Source organism: Bombus pyrosoma, linkage group LG8 (assembly GCF_014825855.1).
Source record: "Bombus pyrosoma isolate SC7728 linkage group LG8, ASM1482585v1, whole genome shotgun sequence".
NCBI classification, from domain to species: domain Eukaryota; kingdom Metazoa; phylum Arthropoda; class Insecta; order Hymenoptera; family Apidae; genus Bombus; species Bombus pyrosoma.
The window spans coordinates 19,816-44,883 of NC_057777.1; the positions used below are offsets into that span (position 1 = coordinate 19,816).

At 38.1% G+C, this 25,068-nt stretch overlaps 1 protein-coding gene and 1 long non-coding RNA gene across 10 annotated transcripts in view; one reads left to right on the plus strand and one right to left on the minus strand.

The window, feature by feature from the left end:
• Window positions 1–931: 931 nt before the first annotated feature.
• LOC122570343 (octopamine receptor beta-3R-like) overlaps window positions 932–25,068 on the minus strand; it is a 108,253-nt gene continuing 84,116 nt past the window's right edge. For 4 of the 9 annotated variants that reach the window (XM_043732525.1, XM_043732526.1, XM_043732523.1 and 1 more), the window contains 2 exons: window positions 3,723–3,834; window positions 932–2,254 (listed from right to left, as the gene is read on the minus strand). In XM_043732525.1, the coding sequence (XP_043588460.1) occupies window positions 2,044–2,254; window positions 3,723–3,834 (323 nt within the window). In that variant the 3' untranslated portion in view covers window positions 932–2,043. Of the gene's footprint in view, window positions 2,255–3,722; window positions 3,835–23,559; window positions 23,861–25,068 lie in introns of all 9 variants that reach the window. The other 5 variants (XM_043732519.1, XM_043732521.1, XM_043732520.1 and 2 more) reach the window with 2 other exon arrangements.
• Window positions 21,456–24,382, plus strand: LOC122570344. The gene is made up of 2 exons (XR_006317795.1): window positions 21,456–23,148; window positions 24,034–24,382. It is a non-coding gene; the product is annotated as an uncharacterized LOC122570344 (long non-coding RNA).

Here is a 25,068-nt window from a genome sequence, read left to right on the forward strand (position 1 = left end):
AAATATGTACGTCATTTACATTTACGCATCCATATCACATTGAATTGTTTAGTACGCCGAACTGTTAAAATCGAAATCAAACCGTTCAAATAGATTTAATCCAAACTCCGTCTTGTGGGTTCGGTAATTCGCAATTTCTACGCGATATTAGACGCGCAAAGTTTACCGATTCGAGGAAAGTGACCGCTCTACGGTCCACTAACTGCGATCCCACGGGCAAGAAGTTTTTAGAATGGGCTTGATTCGAGATTAGAGTTGCTTGAAGATCAGTCTAAAATGGCGTAAAATTCGTTCACCGCGTTGAATGTTTTAGAATTTGACAAAATTCGCGTGACTCGACCGCAGATTTCTGACGACGATTAATTAACGTGCTGATAAATCGTCCAAGCGTGACGGCCGTTCGAGCGTGATCGATTTTACCGGCAAAGACAACGCGTGCCACGAATCTCGCTTACGCTCGGTGAATATGAGCTGGTTTTATCACACGGACGTTCCCGTTATTCCATCGATGGCTATTATACGTCCAAACAATGCGTGCAAGTTAACAGATTTTATTACATGATCTTCCTTTAATGAAATAGAAATAAGAAAAATGTTTTGTTCATAAAGTTAAGCTATGTAAACTCTCCAATTTCTAAATTTGTCGATTTCATAGAAGCAACAATCCACTTTCATCCACCTGCTCGAAATCACTGGAACTTTTGTACTTTGTGACCATTGCGAATCCATGTATCAAGTTCGTGCCTTCGATCTTCTTGAAATACGCTTCCTAACAGAGTGAAACAAACACGTAAGATAAAACTAACGGATTTTGAAAAGATAACAGAAAACAGACCATTTTCTTAACATGTATTTTCCAGATAATTAATAGAAAACTAAAAACATAGTCTCATTTGCAAATGATCAATCAAACGAATGAAAGAAACGGGGATATTAATCAAAAAGTTTTATTTTTGCAGGAGACCGCTTGCCTTTAATTAAGATATGAATCAAGTTCTCTGTCGCGACGGGCCAATTAAAGAAATAAATCAATCGATCGATCATTAATTTCACCGGTAATGAACTTTTGGTTAATATCTTGTTTTTTGCGAAAAGGAAACACTCTTTACGTTGTTTTCTTTTTTCTTTTAATTATATGTATTCTTCTGCGGTAAAAAATCACAGAAAACAAGAAATTATACACACGGTGGGAAATTATTTAGACTGACATTTCTTTCTCTTTTAAATTTTGTTTCTTCTTCTAATTAAACTTATAATTTAATAAACTAAAAATCTAAATTAATGTTCTTCTTCATCTTCTAATTAGTCGATGTACACGTGCACGAATTCGTAAGAGAAACTATCAGAATTTCATTTTTCGTCCTACTCCGAGGTTACTATCCTTTGAGTCTACTAACAATGAAAGAAAGATAATTTTAAGTAACAAATTTATTCATTAAGACAACTGTTGTGCAAGCTATTGCTTCTTGTTGATGATATTCGGAGGAATATTCCTCATAATAGACGTATCCTTTAATTAGAGTTTAAGCTTTATATTTTATGAATTATTTATTGTATTTTATAAATTGCATCGCAGAATCATCCCTTGATCGTTTTCTCATTTTCTTTAATAATTCTACAAAATAATCCACACAATATGATTCACCGAATCATTTATCGAATCATTTCTCAACTATTTTTTTTCACTTTTTTTTTCTTTTTTTTTTTTTTTTTAATAGATGTACAAAAGTTTCCAGTCAGATAGTTTTTTCACTTCATATTCCAAAGAGCGATATCTTTATGAATTTCAAGTAATATTATACATATATATTATTCTTTATCGTAGTACCGTCGTCTTTCGCTATTCCTTCGATCACACTCGAATTAATCCAGTCAGTAGATTAGATTGTTTACATTATCGACAGACAACGAGGTCCATTATTGTGACGTTTCCTATCGCGGCAAGTTGGACGATCGCTCGACGAATGAATCGATACCGATTTCTTTTGTGGATGGCAAAAAACACAGCTTGCTCGACGCGACTGTTCACGGGGGTTTCTTTCGCTAGACGAACTCTGACGGGGTTTTCCAGCAGCTCGCACAACACGGCAGAGCACTCATCAGCGTGTCCTTGAAGGCTTCGCGAAAGTCGCGGTTGAAATACGCATAAATAAGCGGGTTCAGGGCGCTGTTGAAGTAACCTATCCAGAAGAGGACGGATACCACCGTGTCTGGACAGTAGCAGGCCTCGCCGCATAGAGTCGTCGTTAGATACCTGTAAAATAAGAATATTTATACGTCGGTTGGATGTTTTTTTGTGATTTTGTGATTACCTTGCGCTCCAATTAAAAAAAAAAAAAAGAAAAAAAGAGAGAGGAGAGAAAAGCACAAAATGGGACACGAAGGAAAGGAGAAAGAAGCAAATGGTAAGTGGCAGATCAGCAAATTGCAGATTGCAGATTTGCTAAAGGGATGGAAATTTACAAAATAGTATGGAAATTCACTTTTCGACGTATATATACCAATATTATAATGTTACACCGTATCAAATGTTCAATGGGAAACTTTTATTAGGTTCTGGCTTTTTATTTAAGCTTTGAGAAAAGAATTTAATGATGATGATGGTGATGATGATGATGATGATGATGATGATGATAATCTAAGGTGCCTAATTTCCCCGAAGAAAGCTTCGAAATCTTTGAATTCTTAAACTTCTCTCATCTCAGAAAGATGTTTTCCACCAAGACAAATATCACTATAAATTTCATTAGTACGAGAAATTTTCGTAGAATCTAAACCTAAGCACGTGGTAGTTATTAACGAAAACTACTATTGGCCTGAACTCTCGCTTTGGAATCGAAGATTCCGAAACTTTCACCAACTTGAAATTTCCACGCCGACAAAAGCGGGATCTTTATCAACGACAGTTAACTGGATTAATTTAACTGATAAATCAAAGTTTCGCGCAACGTATTCAAGAGTCGTATCGTAAAGCTGTGCTGCAAGTGCTGTGCTGTTCGAAGTGCGGTTTGACACGGACGATTTTCATTAAATCTGAAACATCCTGCGACTGCTGGTCGCCGTATTATTCCCAGCGGTAAGAAGCTAGTGCCATTTCCTATGGAACACCGTGGCCGCCTCGCTTAGTCAGGAAAACAGTTGGATCCCATGCGAAAAGAGGAGTAAACTCTCGGTAAACTCGACTCGAGATGCACACAGATCGGCTTTGCATTAATAAAACATGCGGCTGGCTCAGCTTTCGCGAGTATTCTCACCGACTGTGGTGAGACTGTGGTGAAACTTGGCCGTCGGAACAAAATCCTGCTGAACAGAAGAAGCTTCTAGCTTCTAGCGAACCTCGTCCGTGCTTATACGCGACCGATACGAATCGGAGTTTCCGTCTAGTCTTGGTCCGTTGATGTGGAACAGCGACTTGTCGCTCTTCTGGTCGCGAGATTTACGAGTAGATAGATGCGCGAGGCGACGCAAGTAGAAAAATATCAAAGTGTTTTAGAACACGAAAGAATATCTATAGTACGTAGTGTAGTACGTATTGTAATATATAATTCACAATCGTAATATTCACAATATTAATTTAGAATCTTTAGACTTATCGATTCAGACAAGCGAAATGACCGGAATATTGCCGGCCAATAAGACACATTTCTTTCAAGGGAAAGTGCGGCAAGTATCTTACAATTCGGTTAATTTATTACTTGGATCGTAACGTAGTCTCTACCTACCAAAGGAAAAATGGCAGCCAGCAAAGGAGGAACGCTCCCATTATTATTCCAAGCGTTCTCGCAGCTTTATGCTCGGCTCTCCAGCTCTTCGTTTGCTGTCGTATCGAAGTACCTGCAAAAATATAAATTTATATTAATACATAGCTCTTAACGTATCGAATAACGTAATACCGTTTAGTTTCGCGACTGAGGTTAAAGGGTACAGTTAAAGTTAAAGATAGTACGGTAAGCGACAACTTCTCGTAGCTAAAGTAGAAAATCATCAACGTTACAATGATTTTTAGTTTTATGATTTTTAGTTTAGGTGAAACTATGGAAAAGCTGACTAGTCTCTGATTTCGATGATTTTTGAGTATGTTGTAAAAGTCAACAACACTTATTTCGAATAACCTTCTTCCTATACATGTAAGGGGTGGGCTCGCTCAGTTTCGTCAGATTAATCAGAAAATTTGTAGTACGTTTTGAAGAGTTTCAAAGAAAGAAAATGTACTAGGAAAAGACTCAGTGTTATACATGTATTAAAGACTGGTAATTTTGATTGATAAGAGGGCATAGTACCGTTTCAAAGACACGTTATCTTCTACAATAGCTATAAAACCGGATAAATATGTCGATGGCCTTTAAGCTTTAGATGTTAGATCGTAGATGTATCATAGTCTTGGAACGAATATTTTACTCTCCAACGAAAATTATCTATTAACGGAGTTGTGGCACTTAAAGGTTGACGATTTGAGTATCAAAATATGAAGAATAATGAATTGTTCAGTCGTTATGGATTAATGCACGATTGTGATATAATTAAAGCATGAAAGCCGGCACTTTAATAAATATCACGGTTGATAGAGAATTTTATAACAATGAAATGAATGGAGTGAAACTTTGCCATTTTTTGTTCAAAAATTCACCGCGATCTTAAAGCGCTCGTTAATTATAATTTAATACAACGAACCGTTTTCATTTTTTATATGACGGTGAAATATTCGATCGCGTCTCCATATTTCAACACAATATTTCCATCATTGTTCATCATTATTCGTTTGTTTCGCGATATTTTATTGCAGGATAACAACGATTTCTCTTCTTTTTCTTCATTTAAATGTTTTCTGTTCATTATTCTGTTTAAAAACAGAGAATGATTTTAATTTTCTAACGATGTTTCAATTTCTAAAACAGGTTATACGAGTCTCTTACTGTTTTTCATTTTTACCTTGGTTTAGGAAAATATTTGTTCAATCGAACAAACGAAAACACTCTATTGTCGGAAGAAATTTTTCCCGCAAAACCATCAATTTCCTTCGCATAGTATTCAAGTCCTCCCACGCTCGATCGTTTTCAACATTTAACTGGATCTTTGTATTATCGTCCATTGTTCTATCGGAACGACCTCACGTCCAAATGGTATTATTTAATATCGTAAGAACGACGCGCGATTGTGCGTTGCGCACGTTAACGAACCTCATTGAGAATTAATCTGAATTCTAGCACTAACATCTCCGAACAAGAAAATAAATATCGCATCTCCAACAATTTAGGATGATAAAATCACACGCGTTTACTGCAACGTTGGTATCTAATATACCACTTTGGTCGAGAAAAACGGAGAAATATTATTGATAGAGAGAGCTGCGTTGATACGTACTCGAGAAGGTGTTTTGTGGGCGTCGATCGAATCAATACGCTGGCATATCGAAGCAACGAAACTACTGTTTGTTTGTCCGATCGTTAATTATAACGCAGTTGAAGGATTAATATAGTTCGATCTAATTGCACAATTAGCATAAAAATACAACGATAAATGCAGTGGTGTACAGAAACTTTTTGCAGCCACTGTGGGTTTGCGTCGTTGATATCTTTTCCTTCTGCGAAAGATAGCAAATCAATTTCGACGGCGTGATGTTCAAGCAGTGTTTAGACAATGCATAGCTGCATAATGAGAAAATGGTTGCGTCCGAAAGCCAAAGGCCGAAAGGCGAAAGTCGAAGGCCGAAAGTCAAAGGCCGAAAGTCGAAGGCCGAAAGTCGAAGGCCGAAGGCCGAAAGTCGAAAGCCGAAGGCCGAAAGCCGAAAGCCGAAGGCCGAAGGCCGAACGCCGAAAGCCCAAGGCGGAAAGCCGAATGCCGAAAGCCCAAGGCCGAACGCTGAAAGCCAAAGGCCAAACGCCGAAAGCCGAAGGCCGAAAGCCGAAGGCCGAAAGCCGAAGGCCGAAAGAAGAAGGCCGAAAGCCGAAAAGCCGAATGCCGAAAGCCGAAAGCAGAAGGCCGAAAGAAGAAGGCCGAAAGAAGAAGGCCGAAAGCCGAAAAGCCGACGGGTTCGCATGCTCGAACTCGGTCAGCCAGATTTAGGTTGGTTGGTCGATGCTCACCGGCTTCTTCGCTTTCGTAGGATCGATGCGCCGCCCATCTATTAAGACGCAGGAAACTTCAACAGGAAACTGTGCAGCGGCGCGGCCGATTTAAGTGTACACACGCAATTACTTGTCGATCTATCAAGCACGCCGACGAATTCATACGATTCGAAAAATGTAAAATCCTCGGATTCGAATAGTGGAACATCGAGTAACAACAGGGTTAAATATGAAGATTCTTGACTCGTAATTCTGGTTGTGAGCAGATAGGATCGATTTTAAACGCGGTGTGATGGATACAGAATTTTGAGAAGAACTGCGTTTGAAAGATATTATTTGACAAATCTAGCAAATGTATGACTATCGTCTTTAAAAATATAACTCCAAAGGAGTAGAACTGCTTTGATTCCAAGATATAGAGATTATAATCGCCCAATAAAATATAAAATGCATTACTCATATAATTATGACTTTTTAAATAGTTGCAATTTAAACATTTAAAACGTTTCCGAGAAATTCGATGTACTTCTTACCTACACAGATATTTACATCTAAACACTTGACTATGACTGAAATAAATCTTGCGCGATATTTGAAATGGCTAATAACAAAAATATAAATCAATCATCGATAATTAATACTAATTGATCGATAGTCCCCTCATAAGTACGATATAACATTTGTAGTACAACGTAATTAATTATATTTTATATAGTTTGATTCTTCCATATGTATGTATATTCATGCTACAGTGATTCATGAAAGCGCTAAAACTTGAAGGTACCTATCCAGATTCTCGTTTATTTCTAACAGTAACCTGTTGTTTCGGAGACTATGGCTAAAGCTTTGCACACTTTTTATACTTTTTCTTGCTGTGTCAACAATGTATTGCGAACAATGTATAACGATACGGTGAAATTAATTGAAAGCCAACACGTTCGTTATTATAGTGAATTGATATAAAGCGTCCACTACAGACCGTGTTCTACAGTTGTTTCTTGCAATAATTATTTGAGGTTTGTTTCTTTCTTTAATCTAACACGTCAGTCATATCGCATGTTCGTTTACTTTATAGCTTAGAATTAACGCTACTCGATACAGAGTGCAACGAGAATTAGAGCAATTTGCCTCGAACCCTAAACGGCATACCTTCGGTTAGGACAGTGCGATATTAGTTACTATTAGCAGTAGCAAAGATGGGAATAAGACTCGAAAGGATAGTGCAAATGAACGCTGTATCAAAGAAAGATCGTTATTTAATGCTTCTACACGTATATATATATATATATATATCTCCTCGTATACTTTTGTAACGTTATTACCTCCTTACTTATATTTGTAACCTTATTATTACCTAAGCTTGTAATACATGACAAGAATATGACAAGAATAATAAGAATAAAATAGTAAAATGAATATATTGGTAGAACTAGGGATTTGTAGAAATATCCGTAGTTTATTTATTACACAACGCTGATATAATACATTCACGATTCTCCAAAAAGCAAAACCCGACGAGCCACTGCGCAATCTCAAAATTCTCCAGATGAACAAAAAATGAAAGAAAGAGAAAGAAAGAAAAAATAATCCTGCGAATTTATATGAGAACCTAAATGGCCTCCACCCTTGATTCAATTACCACGTATCTCGAATGCGTTGCAAGATGTCAGGTGATTGTAACCATTGTGGACCGGTGCAAAAACCATTCGATCGTCCGGTTGTCCTCGTAATCGTGCTGGTAACGTGGTGTAATTGGCGAATGGAGGCGCGTATGCCTCTGCGAAATTACGCATGGAGAGTTGGAGAGTGAAGACACGACGGATACACGACGCACGTGACTTTAAGGAAACGACATTGTCCCACTTTCGGACAATACGCGGTTCTAGTTGAACGAGGATTACCACTGTTGCTTTTGTCCGACTGCAGTGAATCGCACGAGCATTTGTAAATTGTTTTAATTACAAATATCGGTCGTGGGCCATTTATCTTGTTACTTTTGCAAAGTGATCGTGGTGTAAGGTAATTGATAGTTGCGATGTAATTGTTATTTTACAATCTCCGTTGGATCGAGGATTAATGCAGTTTCGACTTATTTACTTATGTATAACCTATATTATATACATTTTTTCAATATAATTACAATTGTTACTGGATTGCGGATTTTCTCGCATTTCTATATATTTTTATTAACATAACTGAAAAGAAATGAAGCCTAAGTGGAAATCTGATAAATTAGTTAGAGGTACTGTCACCCCTCTGATTTCTATAATTTTGAAATACGTTATAGAAATCAACGTTTTGAAGAACACTTTTTTCCTAGATGTATAACACGGCCTTAATAACAATTTTGCGCCGGTAGCAGCGTATGCGTTAGTATTGGTTGCCAAGCAGCTTAAGAAGCGTCGCAACGACCGAATATAACGACCTTACCCAAGCCGAACTCTTTTATCTTTTGTCTATAGGGTATAGTACGTAGAGCATAAACGACAATTGGACAAGCTTGGAGGATGTTCTACCGATCCATCCGATGAAAACCCTGTGGCGCAAATGCATACACGCCAGGCTGTAAGAAATGTCTGTTAGTTATAACTCGATTAAAAATGAATATCATTGATGTATTATGTTTGCTCCAAATGCCAATTACGCCGTTTACCGCCTACCGTTTTCCGTAAAAGATCGTCATCTAGTAACTGGCCACCACCTTACGGCGTCGTGAATGGAAAATAAAAAAATAACGAAAACCTAATCCGATATCCACGATCCACATGCATGCAGAGTAACGAACATACGAACAAGCTTAAGAATATCGACTTTTAAAAGAAGTATCGTCAAAAGGCAGGAGAGCGTTACACATCAACAGGTGGATCGAAATTTTGTAGGCTTTATTTCTCTGGAAAACGACCCTCGTTTTCAGCTTCGGCGACCCTAAAAATCCCCTAAGATCTAAAAAGTGTCATTGTTATTTGATACCCAGACGGTGGAAAATTAAATCATTCGCTCAAACATGGCAATCATCTCTGACCGTAGACTATCGTAAATTTCGCGTCACTTTCAATTCGAATCTTTGTGAATGTGTTGTGAGAATGGATATTTTTCGAGACATACATCGACTTGTACAAAGTTATGAACTTATTATTCGTGTGGAAAAACTATAATAAATATATATATATATAATAAAATCATATAATCAATTATATAATTAATTATTTGTATTAGAAATATTACAAGTCATAGCATTATACATGTATTCAAAAGTACGGCACGATTTCCTTTGATATTTACAGATACGCCGATCGTCCATACATCGTCTCAACCGTTTGGCACTTTCGAGCTTATTAGGTTAGATAGATAGATAGACAGATAGATAGATAGATGGGTAGATAGATGGGTAGATAGAGAAATGGATAGACAGATGGATAGATAGATGGATAGATGGACAGATAGAGAGGGAGAGAGAGAGAGAGAGAGAGAGAGAGAGAGACCCAGAACGATTTCTTACCGATCTCTTATTATTAGAAATGTGGTACACTAATTTAAAGAATGATATCGATCGTATAAGCGTACAGTCGAAAAGAATTGCAAGTAAGTGGAATACTTACTCATTTCCCACTTTCTCGACACATCGTACATTCGAAACGTGTAGCTATTTGATATTATCATCAAGATTCTCATTGTTCGAGCAGTTAGGTGGGGGCAAACACAAAACGCAACGACGGTCGTCGAATTCAATACATATCTAATGCGCCCGCCGCCGTTATCGAAATGTTATTCAAGATCGAATGAGCCTCGAAAGCTGCAGGAGCTTCGCGTCTGCTGCAAGTCGATTAAGTCAGTAAGAGGTTCTTAGAGGTAGGCGACACTTTAGGACAAAGTGTCAACGGAGACGTCCTGTTTTAGAAACTCGACCGATTAAATTCATGCGAAGAACGAACGCTCGTGCGAGTTACGTTCTATTTGGTTGGTCGTTGATTGGATTTGCGGTTATACTTCTTATTCTATGAACTTTCCTTTGTCCGCCTTTCTACCTTCAGAATCTATAATATTCTGTTGCTTGAGTCAACCAATTTACTAAACACAGTCACCATAGACCAAGACGAACGTCTTAAAGAAATACAAGTCTAAATAAACCCAGCCAATTGCCAAGAATTACCAATAAGTAATAGGTAAGTACCTTTCAGAAACTCTTTTTATCTCTCATGTTAGCTAAGACTTTACGAAGAAGATTTTTTTCTTTCTCGAAATTCGCTGTTCAGCTTCACCAAGGAATTCAAACCTGCGAATCGCCATGAGCGTTCGTGAGAAAATAAAAAGAATAAAAAAGAGAAAAGAAAAGAAAAGAATATCGCATTAACGTACATCGAGAATGTCGATTCGTAAAATCTGAGCTAATAAAGTCTCTGGTGATTCTGTTTCAAAGCTTTCAGTCGCGAGCCTAATGAGATTCGTCTTCCACTTTTATTCTCATCCTCCTCTTCTTCGGCTCCCGTTTCCCCTTCGTCTTCCTTTAAAGAAAAGTAAAACCGGGTAGATACTTTTTACAGAGTCGTATATCGAATCAATCTTGTCGACGACGAAGGACCAAGGAAAGATTGGCTAGCAGCGAAGAAGGAGAAGAAGAGTTTGAAACCCAATCCTTTTTCTCGGCGTAGTTTGTCGCATAACAAATTGCATTAGACGCTGGGAATTAATGTCATTCTTTCTCACCGCTTTTGTTATTAAAGACACGACGCGACTCAGAGGTGGTCTGGGAGAAATCGAGCGATCTGTCCTTACCGGTCACGTCGACGCTCCAGACGGAAACCGTCTATCTCCTGTCGACCCTGTTCGACCGGAAGAAAAATCCGGCACTGTCTGCTGTGACTATCGAGAGAAAATGTAAAGTCGATCGTGAGAAATCGTTCGCCGTTTTCTTAATTGATCGTTATTGGTATTACGAGGAAAAACGATACGACCATTATCAGTTTTAATTTTAAATTTAGGCTGGTTTCTTGACAATTAACTCCGCGATAGGCACTCAAGATTTAAATGTAAAGGAAATATGTATTGGCATCCAAGATTGTAGAGACACACTGTAACTTGCTTGTAACAGCGAGTGTCGTTTTTATCGTTACGATATTTATCACGTCATTTAAAGCTACGCTGAATATTCAGTCGATAGAAGCGTCGATGTAAATGGAAATCGCAGTCGTTTTGTTCGAACATTTTCCATGGTGTCGTCTATCATATTGTATTATAGTCCGCATCGGGGTATGGGCCGCGATATACGTGTGTGCGTAGAATACGACGGTGAATTACGATTCCGACAGCTGAAACTGCTTGCTGAATTACCTATCGTTTGTTTCGCTACCACGCACAACTATGTATACCTTAAATAGTCATCGATTAGCAATCAACGACGTTCGTGATTGGCTGACGAAGCATTTGATTCGTTGTAAAGATTATGACTCGTGTAATTTACGGATTAAATAGACAGACAATGAATAAAGGAATCGTTACTTGGACTAGAAATGTCTGTTTTAAGAAAAAATAATGTATTAAGATAAAGGAATTCCATTTGATTGAAAAGTTATATTTTACCGTTATTATATGTACCGCGTATCTAAGCTGCGGAAATATGAATGTGCGTTCAATGATAATTTTCGCCATATATGTAACCAGTATTTGCATCAATTTAATAGATTTTGAAACATTTAACTCACTACCATCGCTCGCCTTTAGTTTTGATGCTAGTTTACCTTACTGAAACATTCTGAATAAAGCGCTGCATATAATATAGCAACAATCAAAAGATTACATAAAAACGTCCGTTGGCTCGATCTCGAAGTCGCACCTTTTCAACGTAATGTCGTCCGTTGTCCGTTGGTAAAACATTTAAACATCCTCTTTCGCAGCATACCCTGTAACGACCCAATTCTCAAATTCATCGAAATCCTGACTAACAGACTATTCAATCTGCACGGCAAATCTACAGCCGGAAACGAAGCTTCTTCGAAGGATGTCTTATACTTTATGTAAATTCAATCTCGCTAGATGGAGCAGATCTTGTACCTTCGTCGTCGCTTCATCCAGCTCTGTTTCTATAAAATTCTCTATCCCGTGCGTTCGTCGGATGGCCTAATTTTTTTTCAAAAGCCTATTCTGTATTCAGCCTATCGTTCATAGATGGCCTGCTGCTCGTCCTTTCACCGATGTTCTTTACGTCAGGATTCGTCGATAGAATCAGCGTACGTGTTCTTCAAAAGAAGATCTTATCTCGCCTACGATTTCTTCGCTCGACAACTCCCAATTCATAAATGATCCGGTGGGATCAAAAGCGGCGACCACCGTTATTATTTCCCCATTTCTAGCCGCGTTCCTTTATCACGATGGCCTTCATACTTGTAGTAAAATGCGATGAGCCTTTGAAAGATTTCAGAGATTTATTCTGTTGCCATCGTGAATAGGTCTCGTTCGCGCGAGGTCAGATTTCCGACGACGCTTTATTGCCTAGATTTACGCTGGATTTACAAACCAATACTAATTTTCGAAACTTTGAATGCTACAAATATCGAATACCAAATAACGTTGATGACAAAGCTTCGACGAAAAATGGTTTGCGCAGCGTTCACGAGGCAACGCAAGGTAGAAGACATTGACACATCGAGATATCGATACTTTTCATCATCTCAATGCATCGGCAATAAAAAAAAGAATATCGTACAATACCGTAATATACTATAAAAACAGCGACAAGAAATTCGCTAAATACCATAATGAAAATTAATACACCATAGAAAAAATATTACAACGATATTATAAAAATAATTTATGTTGCTCATGATTTATCGTATATTTTGTTTCTATTTTTGTTAGAATTCGAGGAGATGGGTAATATCCCGTCGTAAGATTAAGAAGAAGCCTCGCCAATTCTGAAGAAAATACGTTTTCAGAGCCTATCGAGTCTTCTCTAATCCCTGATCGCTGTGTTTGCTGGAAAAGAAGAAAAGAAAAAGAAGAAGAAAAAGAAAAATTGACTAAAACAGAAGAGGAAAGAAAACCGGTTCCCTGGGAGTAAATTTGTGAAATTTCAACAACATTAAAAAGTTACAAGGCGAACGAAAGAAAATCCAATTATCTAAATAATCGCTTCAATGCATGTACATTAAAGCGAGTTAATTAGCTTAAAGAACGCCGGTACTTGGCACTCTCGCAAAATTTCAACACATATTTAAATTACTCCGAGGCTAATGCAAACCAAATCCTAATCGTTTCCATTCGTCCGTTCTTTTCGTCCATTCTTCGTCCATTCTTCGTCCATTCTTCATCCTTAAACATCTAATTAACACATTCTAATTGCACATGACGTCGTAAAAACGATTCGAAGCGTTTCAATTTCAATCCTATTTCTATCCATGGCTTCTAGCGTTTCTCCCCTCTTTCCTGTGGAGCTTGCAGGCGTCGTTTCCAGATATCGAGCGAGTGAGCGAGCGAAGAGGGCGAGAGGGTGTCCCGGGGTGTTCCCGTTGGAGCTGCCTGCTGGAACCGCGTTCACTGACCTACCCTACACCGCAGCCTGCGAGAGATCAAATCCCTGCCACCGCCGCGCATCTCCGTGCAAACCCTGTTCTCCTTCTTTCTCGCGTTCCTCCCGTTCATGCCACTTCTCTGCCCCCCCCCCCCCGTCCTTTTGCCGTTCGCAGCTAGTTCTTCAGAATCATCTTTCGTATCTGCCCTGTAAGACGCCGTGTTTCAAACCAAGAGAACCGGCAATTCTTCGTCTTCGTCGTTTCCGACTTCTTTGTCACGGTGTTACATATGTGAGAGGGAAAATGTTTTAATTATTCGAGCAACCGTCGTTTTCTGCTTACGGACGAAGGTTGGAAATGGGCAGGCTGGCTTGTTTCGAGGGTCGATTTCAGTTGATGGTCGTATCACTTGTATAACGAGAATTGAAACGGATTAGGTACAGTTTTTTTGTGGTTGTTTTATGGCAGTGACTTGTTGTTCGTAGATTGATGGGTAGCTAGTAATTGGATCGTACGTTTTTGGAATACGATACCGTTTTTGTGGAAATTGCAGGCGTGAATCTTGAAACGTTGATGCCACTCTTATACTTGTGTTTGTGTTTTAGAATCGAATGGTAGGAATCGTTCTTAGAAATATTTGGCTAGAAGTTTAGAAATTGTATGATGACTTGGCATATTTATTTGTATAAGGCTTCTTAACTTTCTATGTCAAGTACTACTTTAATGCAATTAGTTCGGCGATGAATATTATAGGCTAATGATATAATATGTAACTAAAGCATATATGAAAACGCAAAATGTCTACGGGTGATATATATTATTTGTATTTATAATGAGCTACCATGTAACGATAATATTTGTTTGATTAATTGCTCGTTATCTATGCCTATAAATCTCTGTGATACCTTTCAAAGTAATAGGATATTTATTCACTTTCTTTTTCTTATTTGTTGCGCCGTTTTCCTTATTTGTGAGGAAAATATTCGTAATTAATGGAAAATAAGCAAGAACCTTGCCATGCTATTTTTTCCCTTTTTTCCGTTTTTCTTTTTCTTCTTTTTCTGTTTATTTTTTTTTTTTTTTTCTGGCCACGAATATAGAAACAGGTTCTAGCAAGAGATACATTTTGCTCCCTAAATATTATACGGAATATTACATTTGGGACGTTTTATACGTTTCAGTGTCCCTGTATGCATTTTTAAATTTTTTATAAATAATTCTACAGTTTCTTTCAGCAAGATGGAAAAGGATGGTGCAAATAGGAAGTTCCACGAGGAATTACGCATTGATATCTTTTCAACGTTTATAAACGTGTTCATAAAAGTCGACAAATTGCTCGATTTCCTGCAATAACTACCAAGCTAAATTTCCACATCGATCTCAGATATTCGATCCAAATATTCCATAATCCCCGACTCATCCTCGCTACATCCCCAAAAGTTGTAGTAATTATACCCAATTTGTCCACCATTTGCTCGGCACAAATTAAAACTTGAAACCTAAAGTTAAAACACTACCGCTATATTCCAGCAACAAGTTCGTTTCTAAACCAAAAGAGCAGATGGAATAAAAGAGCAGAGATCGGAGAATCAATCGGTGGTGGGAAAACAAAGGAAGGCGAGAAAGGAAATATTTTTCTTGCGGTGTCGGAGCTCTCGCCGACGACGGTGTGAGCGACACTGAAACGACGACCAAGTTCATGCCGGGAATGGGTCGGTGCAGTACGGCTTAATATCGTTCTACGCGAGGGAACCGGTAAAAATGGTTCTTCGGACTGCGAACACAGAAAGTTATATTACGTTATTTTACACTCGTTTCCAACTTTTCTTATTTTCGCATACAGCATAATTTTCTGTCGATTATTTGCCAATACCACGGTAATTAGCCAAGTTTAAGTACAGTTTTGGACAAATCTTCAAACTCGTTCTTCTCGCGGAGAACTTAACTAATCTTGGACGAAAAGATGTTGTTCTTCTACAATTTCCTGTTACTTTTCTTTTTCTTTTTTTCTTCTTTAATAGAAGGGATACGTGTATATTTTGCTAATATTAAAATGTGTTGTTGCTAGAAATTGGCTAGTGCGTCCAAATACACACTTGTAAGATGCAGCGTGCGAAGAATTGAAAGGTTCGCAGCGTATTTTCGCAAACGTGCCGTCCGTGTATCGCACAACGTTCACCGAACCGTCAAGGATTTCGCTGCGGCTTTCTTCGTTACTCTCCTTCTCCACTATATCTGTTTTTTCTCTCCGCTTACATCTGGGAAGTTCTACGAAGGTCTCGCATATGTACGACTAGTCGCCTTTGTGCGGCCGCTTTCTGGGTCAGTTTCTAAATGGGCTTTTCTCGGCTCATAAGAATCTGCGACGTTTACGTGAAAAAAAGCGCGCCGACTCCTGCGGGAAGGATTGACGAATCAGGACGATGCTGTATGAACAGGATTCTCGGCTTGTTTCGATACTATGCGTTGAAGCTATGTTAATTAGTTATCTGACATTATTAACAAAAATTACTCGCTTAATTAAGTGTCTAGGAAATGTATCAGCACGCATCCTTATGCTTCGATGAAACGTTGATTTCTAATCGAGTTCTATACATCATCATTTTCACAGAATCAAGCTCTTAGTAGTTAGTAGCCAGCACTGTATGACAGCACTGCTGATTGCAAATGATACGAAATTTAATGTACTTGGATCTAATTAACATCAAGTATTGTACGATATTGTTCGATATCGTGCAAACTAAGAATAAGATTTTGCAATATTGGAACCATTCGTACAAAGTGCTCGTTTTTATGGTTATAGTCCGAGGGGTTTATATTCCATATACCTGACATACAGGTATATATATACGTATATGGGATGTTTTCGATGTAAAATATTGGGGTTTTCGGTTTTCGTTTCTTCGGTATGATCGATGAGAAATGTATGTTTGGGAGGGATGATCCACGTTGTGGCGATCTCGTTATTTATGGGCGTCGAACGAACGTTTATATCGAAAGAAATTCTCCTAGTTCACATGAGATCCTAGAGATACATGATGAAAGACGTGATGATAGAAGTTGCGTCGTGAAACAACGGTGCACGAATAAATCGAATGAAATCTCCCATTTGAGTATCATTTCGTTCAAACTTCAACATGTACAAAGTATGTATTTTTAAAAAATGATACAACTTGTACCGATTCTTATCGTGTACTTTTTGAACGTACATTTGTTTTTTGTTCCTTTTGTATGAAACGACGCCTCGTACGTGTCATTGAATATTTTTGAAGGAAAGTTTGTTCCAATAACGTTATTAGCATCTAACTATATCTATAAAGTAATCATTATTAATATCTAACAGTTGACAACCACAAACAGTCGAGCTGCTGTTCTCTTTCCCCTTGTTTTTCCACTGTTCTTGAAAATGGCACGAGTCCAATTTCGCAACAGACGAGTTAAACATGTATAAATCGTGTCTCTCATCTGTTACAATACTTATGACGTTAAAGCCAATGTGTTAAACTATTCTTGCGAATTAATCAGTGTCATCTAAATACGAGAGAAAAATGTACGCGTACGTTTCTCCTATATTCGATTCCTCAAACCTTCAACAGGAAAAAGAGAAATATTGTATGGTAGAGAGAGAGATACTATATTAACAATTACGTTTTACGCAACAAAGTTTGCATTATCGATCGATATAACAGAAAAAGAAAGTTCTCGTTTCGGAACACGCAGCATCAAATATCACCTACAGAATTGCGCAGCGGCGTAAAACTTACATCTGCCCGGATTTCAATTATTCAGCAGGCCTCTGCTGTATTTAGGTCATTATCGATGCTTTGGTGAGTCGTGCCAATAGCTATAACTGCGTAACTTGAATTCTATCGATCATCGTTATGTACAAGCGAAAGTATCGAGAGTTCTTCAACCTGAGTTCTTAAATCCCTCTTTCTATCCAATTGATCGTCAGTCGTTAAAAGTCATCGAATTACTTTTACAGTTTTAATAGATTCGAAAGAACGTTATTCTTGATTGGAATTGAAGTACCTACGCGAAGAACAGGTATTACATTTACAAGGTACAAAATTGTACGATAGGTCAGCTAGTTGGTTAGGTTATTCGATAAATCGCAATTTTTTTCAGTAAAACGTTTTTTAATCAGATCCTACGTTTCATTTTTATAGTATCAGATTTGTGTAATTATACAGCAAAATTACTGCTAAATGACACGAGACTTGATACATTCGAGTGTAATTTGGTTAGTATGTAAGTGGTATAGTAAATACAATAATGTGCCGATGCTTTTTGTAGTCAGTGCATGTATACGTATAACGTAATATATAGATTCTTAAGCGAACTTTAGACATACCGATTGCTACTATCCTGAAAATACGGATCGTGGATCCGGTGGTAGGGTTCATCGAGATCATAGAAACGCGAAGGCTGTATAATTGCATGAGTATAATTGCATGTATAATGCCAGCAAGCAATTACGATCAATTGCGATCAAGAATGTGCCTAAATTTGATATACATAGAGTACTTAACCCGAGTAATGTCAATAACCCTGATGTCTATTATACGCACGGTATAAATTGCAATGAGCAAGAGCATACTAGAGAACAACAAGTTTACGTGCAAGCGCGACATAAATGTTCTCAGGCAATAATATCTAAACAAATAACAATTTCGGTTTTGAGTGATACGACGTTTATCGTGGTCCATAAAACGTCCTGTGATACGCTGTGTACGATACGCGTACGATCGAACGACCAAGCAAACACGACCTCCGGTATCGTTAAAATACCCACGGTAACTTATGGTTGAACCGCGTATGTGCAATTTGTTGGCAAAAATTAGCCCCACCTGCCTTACGTAAATAGATATCGGTAATGCCCAACTATCTGTTCGGCGTTTAAAAAGTTTAGGATATTGTAAATTTAATCCCCAGCTTTGTATGAATTTAATGTTTTGGTGTTTTTTTTAATTCCTCCTTCGAGACGAACAACGCTATACAATACAGAGAGGAACTCTTGAATACTATCTGGAATAGTAATATAAGTCCTCTGCTAAACGACGTCACTGTACGTTCGACGTCGAAAATGACAGTGAAAAATATTTTTTACACAATCATGCGAGTATATTTCATTGGAAGTACCGTTAAGTAGCTCCACCGCTTTATAAACCGTGAGATCCAAAGTGTAAAAGGCAATAGTAACTGTGAGATCGCAAAGTCTTGGCAACATTTCCGTTTGGCTGTTCTCCATCGTGACGATCGTTCGTAGAAGATTCATGCATCGCTGTCACCAGTCGACGTCGCTGTATTTATACAACGTGCGGTGTTTTCGATTTATCGCGCGGCGGGGACGACATCACCGGTTTAAATATTGCCGAGATAATGAGACCCCCGGCCGCGTAAAATATCGCAGTAGCGATGGCGGAACAGGTTGCCGTTGTCGCGTATGGTGGCTGAAACTGTAACATAATCTAGCATGGGACGGCGAGCAAGGGACAAACAGCCGCATTTATCGGATAATGGGAAGATGATAGCGGCTACTCCGACGTTTTAAGAACGATCCTTTAGCCGCAATTTTTTCTACCCTGTTTACGGGCTATTTCATTTAGAGGAAAAGAGTATTTCTTTTCTTCTTTTAAGAATACCTTTATTCCTGTTTGAGAATGTATTGTGACGTGATCATTCTTTGAACATTCCGCCATGTGTTTGCAGTCTACATTTGTTTCATTAGCTAAAATTCTTTTTATTATCCTGCATTACTAAAACATAATTGCTTATCAATTATTAACTACCATATGGTAGTTGCAATTATTTTTGATATTTTGGAAAATCGTTGTAATTGAAAATGGACTCGATATCAATAGATGAAAAGCGCAGTGAGTTTCACACAAGCAGTGATTAAATGATAATATCGAAATGACAGGAAACATTTTCATTGTATTCTTTAATATCTTATACCGTAATTCCCATTCTTCCCCTGTCGTTAGAAACGCAAACGCTGATATAAATCAGCGAAAATATGTTGACATGCCGCAACTAAATCGCCTTCTGTCGTTCGTTTTTTTTTCTTTTTTTTTTTTTGTCGGCCTTTGTCGTGCTCGGATCGACGTTTTCGGCAAGGACAACAAATGGTGCGTTTATTACGAGCGACGTTAATTTAGGCGAAATGAATTTAGACGTAAATACATGGACGCGACGGCCGAGACAAAATTTCTCGCCTGCCAGATACTGTCGTGGAAACTGCAACAGCTCGTCCAAAAACTATCCAACTGTTGTACGTACAAGCTGAAGGGGATATTTATTTCCATTACAATGATTGGCACCTTGCGAGGCGACTTGGTTCCCATCGGGATCGAGTTTCTCCTTGAATGCGGCCGGTGTCGGTACCGAGAAAACGTTTTTACCCGTCTGCCCGTCGAATTACGTCCACGAAACGTCGCGACACGGCGCATTAAGCCGATCACACACACGTCCGTGCAAATGACTTAAAACGGTAATGTACTGGATTCGAGGGTTTGTTCTTATTTTGATCGTCTTATAATTAATAATACTAGCGATAAGTAAAAGCGGACAGCGGATCTTGAAATGAAATTTCTCATATTTTGAGAAATATATATCGGGAAATTTGGAAATGGCTTACGATAAAAAAAGAAACAAAAGGGAGAAAATAAATCAAAATTCTAGTATTTTGATATAAAGTAATAAAACGTGTCAAGCAGCTTAAAATATGTAAGAAATGAATGAAAAGTCTCATATTCTGATATACGTGTAATTATGAACAGAGCATGCATATTATTGATAAACCATTGATGTAGCAACTGTGTAGCCAAAATTGGTTCGCGTGAAAAGCGAACGGTTTCGAAATCGTTAGTTTAGAAAATATTTTAATCTCAGTATGTATCGCAGAGTGATTGTAGTAACGATTACAGTTTCGGAAGAAAGCTGACATCGACGTTTGATCAGTTTTACAATTCATTAAACATCTTCCAGACTAATTTTCCACATAAATAGGTTAATACTTTTCCGTATGTAGTATGTGATGAATTTTTACATGAATAATAGCTTCCAAGTAATAATACGAATTTATTTTAAATTAACGATTAAATTAACAATATGATGACGATACAGGCTGCCCCACGTAACGCGAATCGCACTGGATCATACATCCGAAATCAGTTTTAATTTCCAATTTTTAATTCAGTTTTGCTTAATTTTCTGTCCTCTACCGTTCCATGGCTATACCTTATCGCAGATGCGCAGGCCACCCTGTATAAATGGTAGCAATACGCCCGGAACAAGATCCGATCGTTCTGATTTTTATTCCAAACGAAGTGGCATAACCATCGACGAAGCAGCGGAAAAAAGGGATATGGAAGGATGGAAAAATTACACGTGGTATCAGTCCCGGGTAATTTCGACATCAATCGTACGTCATTTCTGATCGAGCAATACATAATTGGTACCGCTGGAATGTATTATTACGGCACGAGTGGTAAATCGCGGCGAAAGTTGCGGCCCCACGCTTTTTCAGCGACGCGTTCCACGATTATTCTCGTTCCCCTTCGCTTTGACTGCGATTTCCATTCGATGTTAAAAGCGAGCGAACGTTTGCCCGTCCACGTGTGTGCCATCTTCGTTCCGAAGAACGTCCCGTCAAGAATGAAATTGCAGATTCGAAAGGAAGAGAAAGGAAAGGAAACGAAAGGAAACGCTCGAATTCAATCGTCAGCAAAAAGATTTTTGTTGTTACAGTGATTACCAGAGGGTTGCCAAAGGGCAACGGTCACTGTAATTTCATGGGTTATCGGTAGACGTTTACGTAGACATGTATGTATTATTTATGGGAAATTTAAAGATATACAAATGCACAGAACGTGGTATATAATATGCAGAAGGATGTAAAATGTCCAAAATTGAGTATTCGTTAGAACGGGTAATTACTAAGTGAAAAAAAATCTATTCTTAAATCCTATTCCCTCGAGGTGTTTGTAGCCCTGTAGGTGTAGACGATATCCCTGAAAAGTAAAACGCGCTGAGGCTCGAGAAACCACGCGTGTCTGCTGACATACTCACTCTCTCTCTCTCTCTCTCTCTCTCTCTCTCTCTCTCTCTCTCTCTCTCTCTCTCCCGAGCATGCAAATTCTTTGATTTCTATCGTATCTACCTTCTACCTACGCTAACAAACAATTGAGAAACGGACAGAATGGCAACCTCGCGTTATAATGTACGACATGTTGAACGTCGAAACTATAGATTTACGATTTTGTTTCGTACGATCAGCAATGGTGACAAGATAGGGGGTGAAGAACGTTGGCGTTATTCACGATCCTCGATAAATAACGCGAATTCAGGATCCTGCGTGCAAGGCGACAAGAATATTGGGTTTCGCCAGAGGTAGGAAAAGAAAGAGAGCTTATTGTATAAAAATAAGGAAAGACACCGGCGGTGGAAATAGACGATCGGCTATTGTTGACGCTGGTAGTGTGACGTGACACTGTTTTGGCAGCTAAAGCTAGAATAAGCTGCTTTTATTAGCAAGGTTCTGGGAAGAATGATCGAGTTTTCAAAAACGTACGAAACAATGCGAGAGAAACTCTTATTATTTGTATATTATATTTATTCCTGTGTAAAAACTTCAATCCATGAATTATTTGTAGTAATATCGTGTTTCTATAATAAGGAACGAACTCGTACATGTTTAGTATTTCTTTTTACTTTCATTTCTGTAGGAAAGATTGGAATTAGCGATTAAAATCGAACGATGAAATTTAAGTTTATTTATTACCTATACCGATTTTATCTTCCTGTGATGGTATATCAAGACGAAATAAATGTTTGTATATTCATTATTTATTTACATTTATTTACGTATTTTAAGTTTTTGGAAATAATTGTTGAATAGCACAAGAACAAATTCGACAAATTTATTCCTTATTTATACTAATTTCGTTTTTTTTATAATATCAATTCAGTTTAGTTTAGTTTAGAACAAACTCGGTATGTTTAATAATTATTCATTATTTATTTACGAAGGAATCTATCTAGAATGTCTAGAATGCATCGCAATATGCTAGAAGAAATGTACATTTATTTATTATTTATATCAATTTATCATGTGTCATTCCAAGAATCATGTGTTATTTATATTAAAGTTATTTCACCCTGTATATTATATATATATATATATATATATATATATTCAGTGACGAATGTTTCAATTCATTGCTCGGTGATCCATTACATTAGTCAGTCCGTTAGTCCATCGCCGTCGTACAGCGGATGCCAAGGCTTAAAATTGAAACTGATACGGTATATTCGGAACCTATTCGGACGTTCGATTATTAACAACAATCGAACAACATCGAACGGTAAAAGAAAACGAATATTTTAAATATACATGGTTAACTATATCATACCCTCTGTGTATTCCTCGATCAGGTTATCGTTTTCAATTCAACGTGCGAGTGATATGAATTATTGGACGAATCAAAAGGAGATTTAACAGCAGCGAAAACAGCGACGAGTAATAACGAATCGACAGTATTCGCAACAATTAGCAATGGAAACGATCGTATGTGGTATGTACAGACGGTATGATGCACAAAAGTGTCCTAATACTTACTTATTAATAGTGTATTGTAACGTAGAGACGTAGGTGATCTGTATCGCTTTTCGTATGAAACGCAGTCGCAATTTTGCTCGTTCTATTATTAAATTTCTCTATTAAAATTCAGTAATCCGACTTTTCTCTGAGCAATTAGTTCGGATAATGCAAGTGCCCTGTCGTACTTATATTCTAAATTAGCAAATTTTCAGCACTCGTGCTGATCGCAACACTAACAACATGTTTCGTCCGTACCGTAAGCTCGGTGCAGTCCTTAAACCGAGGCTGTCCTTAAACCTGTCAAACATACCGTCCGTATTCAAAGACGTAGTACTTATATGCAGAGGGGAAACTTTGATGTTTCACTAGCCGCGTGTTCACTCACCGTTCTCCACGTTCAACTCCGCGGCGGTTCTGTAACACACAGGTCTGGCAAAGTCACTGGCGTCGCTCGGATGCAGCAACAATTGATGGGACGCCCTGGAATGATGTCTCGAGGTGGACGCCCGATGCAAGTGAACGCTGTTTAGGACGGTATTGCTCGAGGCACGGCTGAGCGCCTCCCTTTGACGAACAGCCTCCTTGTAGATCTTGCAGTACATCACGATCATCACGAGACCGGGGATCCAGAAGGAAACCGAGGAACTAATCACCGCGTACGGTCGATTCACCTCGAACTTGCACACCTGATTCATCGACACACGCACAAAGTGTCAATCTTTCTTTTAATAAAGGGAATTGCGAGAAATTCGTGGTTTACTTTGTATTAAGTTTTTCTTTCTTTCTTTCTTTTTCTTTTTAAGAATTTGCGTTGTATTTTACGAAGTACTTAATCGAAGGTTGGACGTTATTGTTATAGGTTGTTGTTATTTTCGTCGCGGGTCGCCGGATCGCCGGATCGCCAGATCGCCGGATCGCCGGATCGCCAGGTCGCAGGATCGCCGGGTCGCAGGATCGCAGGATCGCAGGATCGCAGGATCGCAGGATCGCAGGATCGAGTCTGTCACATAGGAGCTCAAGGATAGGTCCGATTGTAGTAATATTTTTATATCTGCGTGTTTTTTAAAGAAATAAATGGACTATTTTGCTTGGAGTTTGTATGAGAACTTTGAAAGTGACAGATTTTTTAATGCAATCTTTTATTTCATTTCTGGTGGTGAAGTCGAATCTTTGACTAATTGGATGAAAATATATTTTGTTTAGATATATTCGCGGTTAATATTGATTGTGGCTAAACTAAAACACCCTTCAGTCCTATTCTATATAATTTAATTTGTAATAAGTAATTATGAAAATGCATAATCGTAAATGAAAGATATTTTTAAAATAAATTTATTTGAGTAACTCGTAGTGGATTTTCTAACAAGTTTCTTTCTATTTGGAACGTATTCGAGAAAGTTTGGCATCTCTTTGAAAGAAGCAGAGTCTGATCGAATTCTTTTCTCTACTTTTTTTCTTTAATCTTAAAACATTTTTCTTTTTAATAGCGAGACGAATCGGTCACGTAATTTCATTAAAACGTTCCGAAGTTTCAAGCTGGTCCGTATATATCTTTCTGTGTTCTGGCTTCGAAAGAGCAGAAATGGCTTGGAAAAGTATTTAAACAAATTTTAGTGACGGTTAGCTAAGAAGTTAGCTCTATTTTGAACGATCAGCGAACTTCCGATGCGTTAATTAGTATTATTAATTCTTTCAAGAATTTCTTTCAATTTTAGTAGCAACGATATTTCATCAAAAACAGTACGAAAAACAGTACGAAAAACAGTACGAAAAACAGTACGAAAAACGGTACGAAAAACAGTACGAAAAACAGTACGAAGAACAGTACGAAAAACAGTACGAAGAATAGTGCGAAAAGAAACTGAAACCAAACGATGCAACGATATTTCAATCG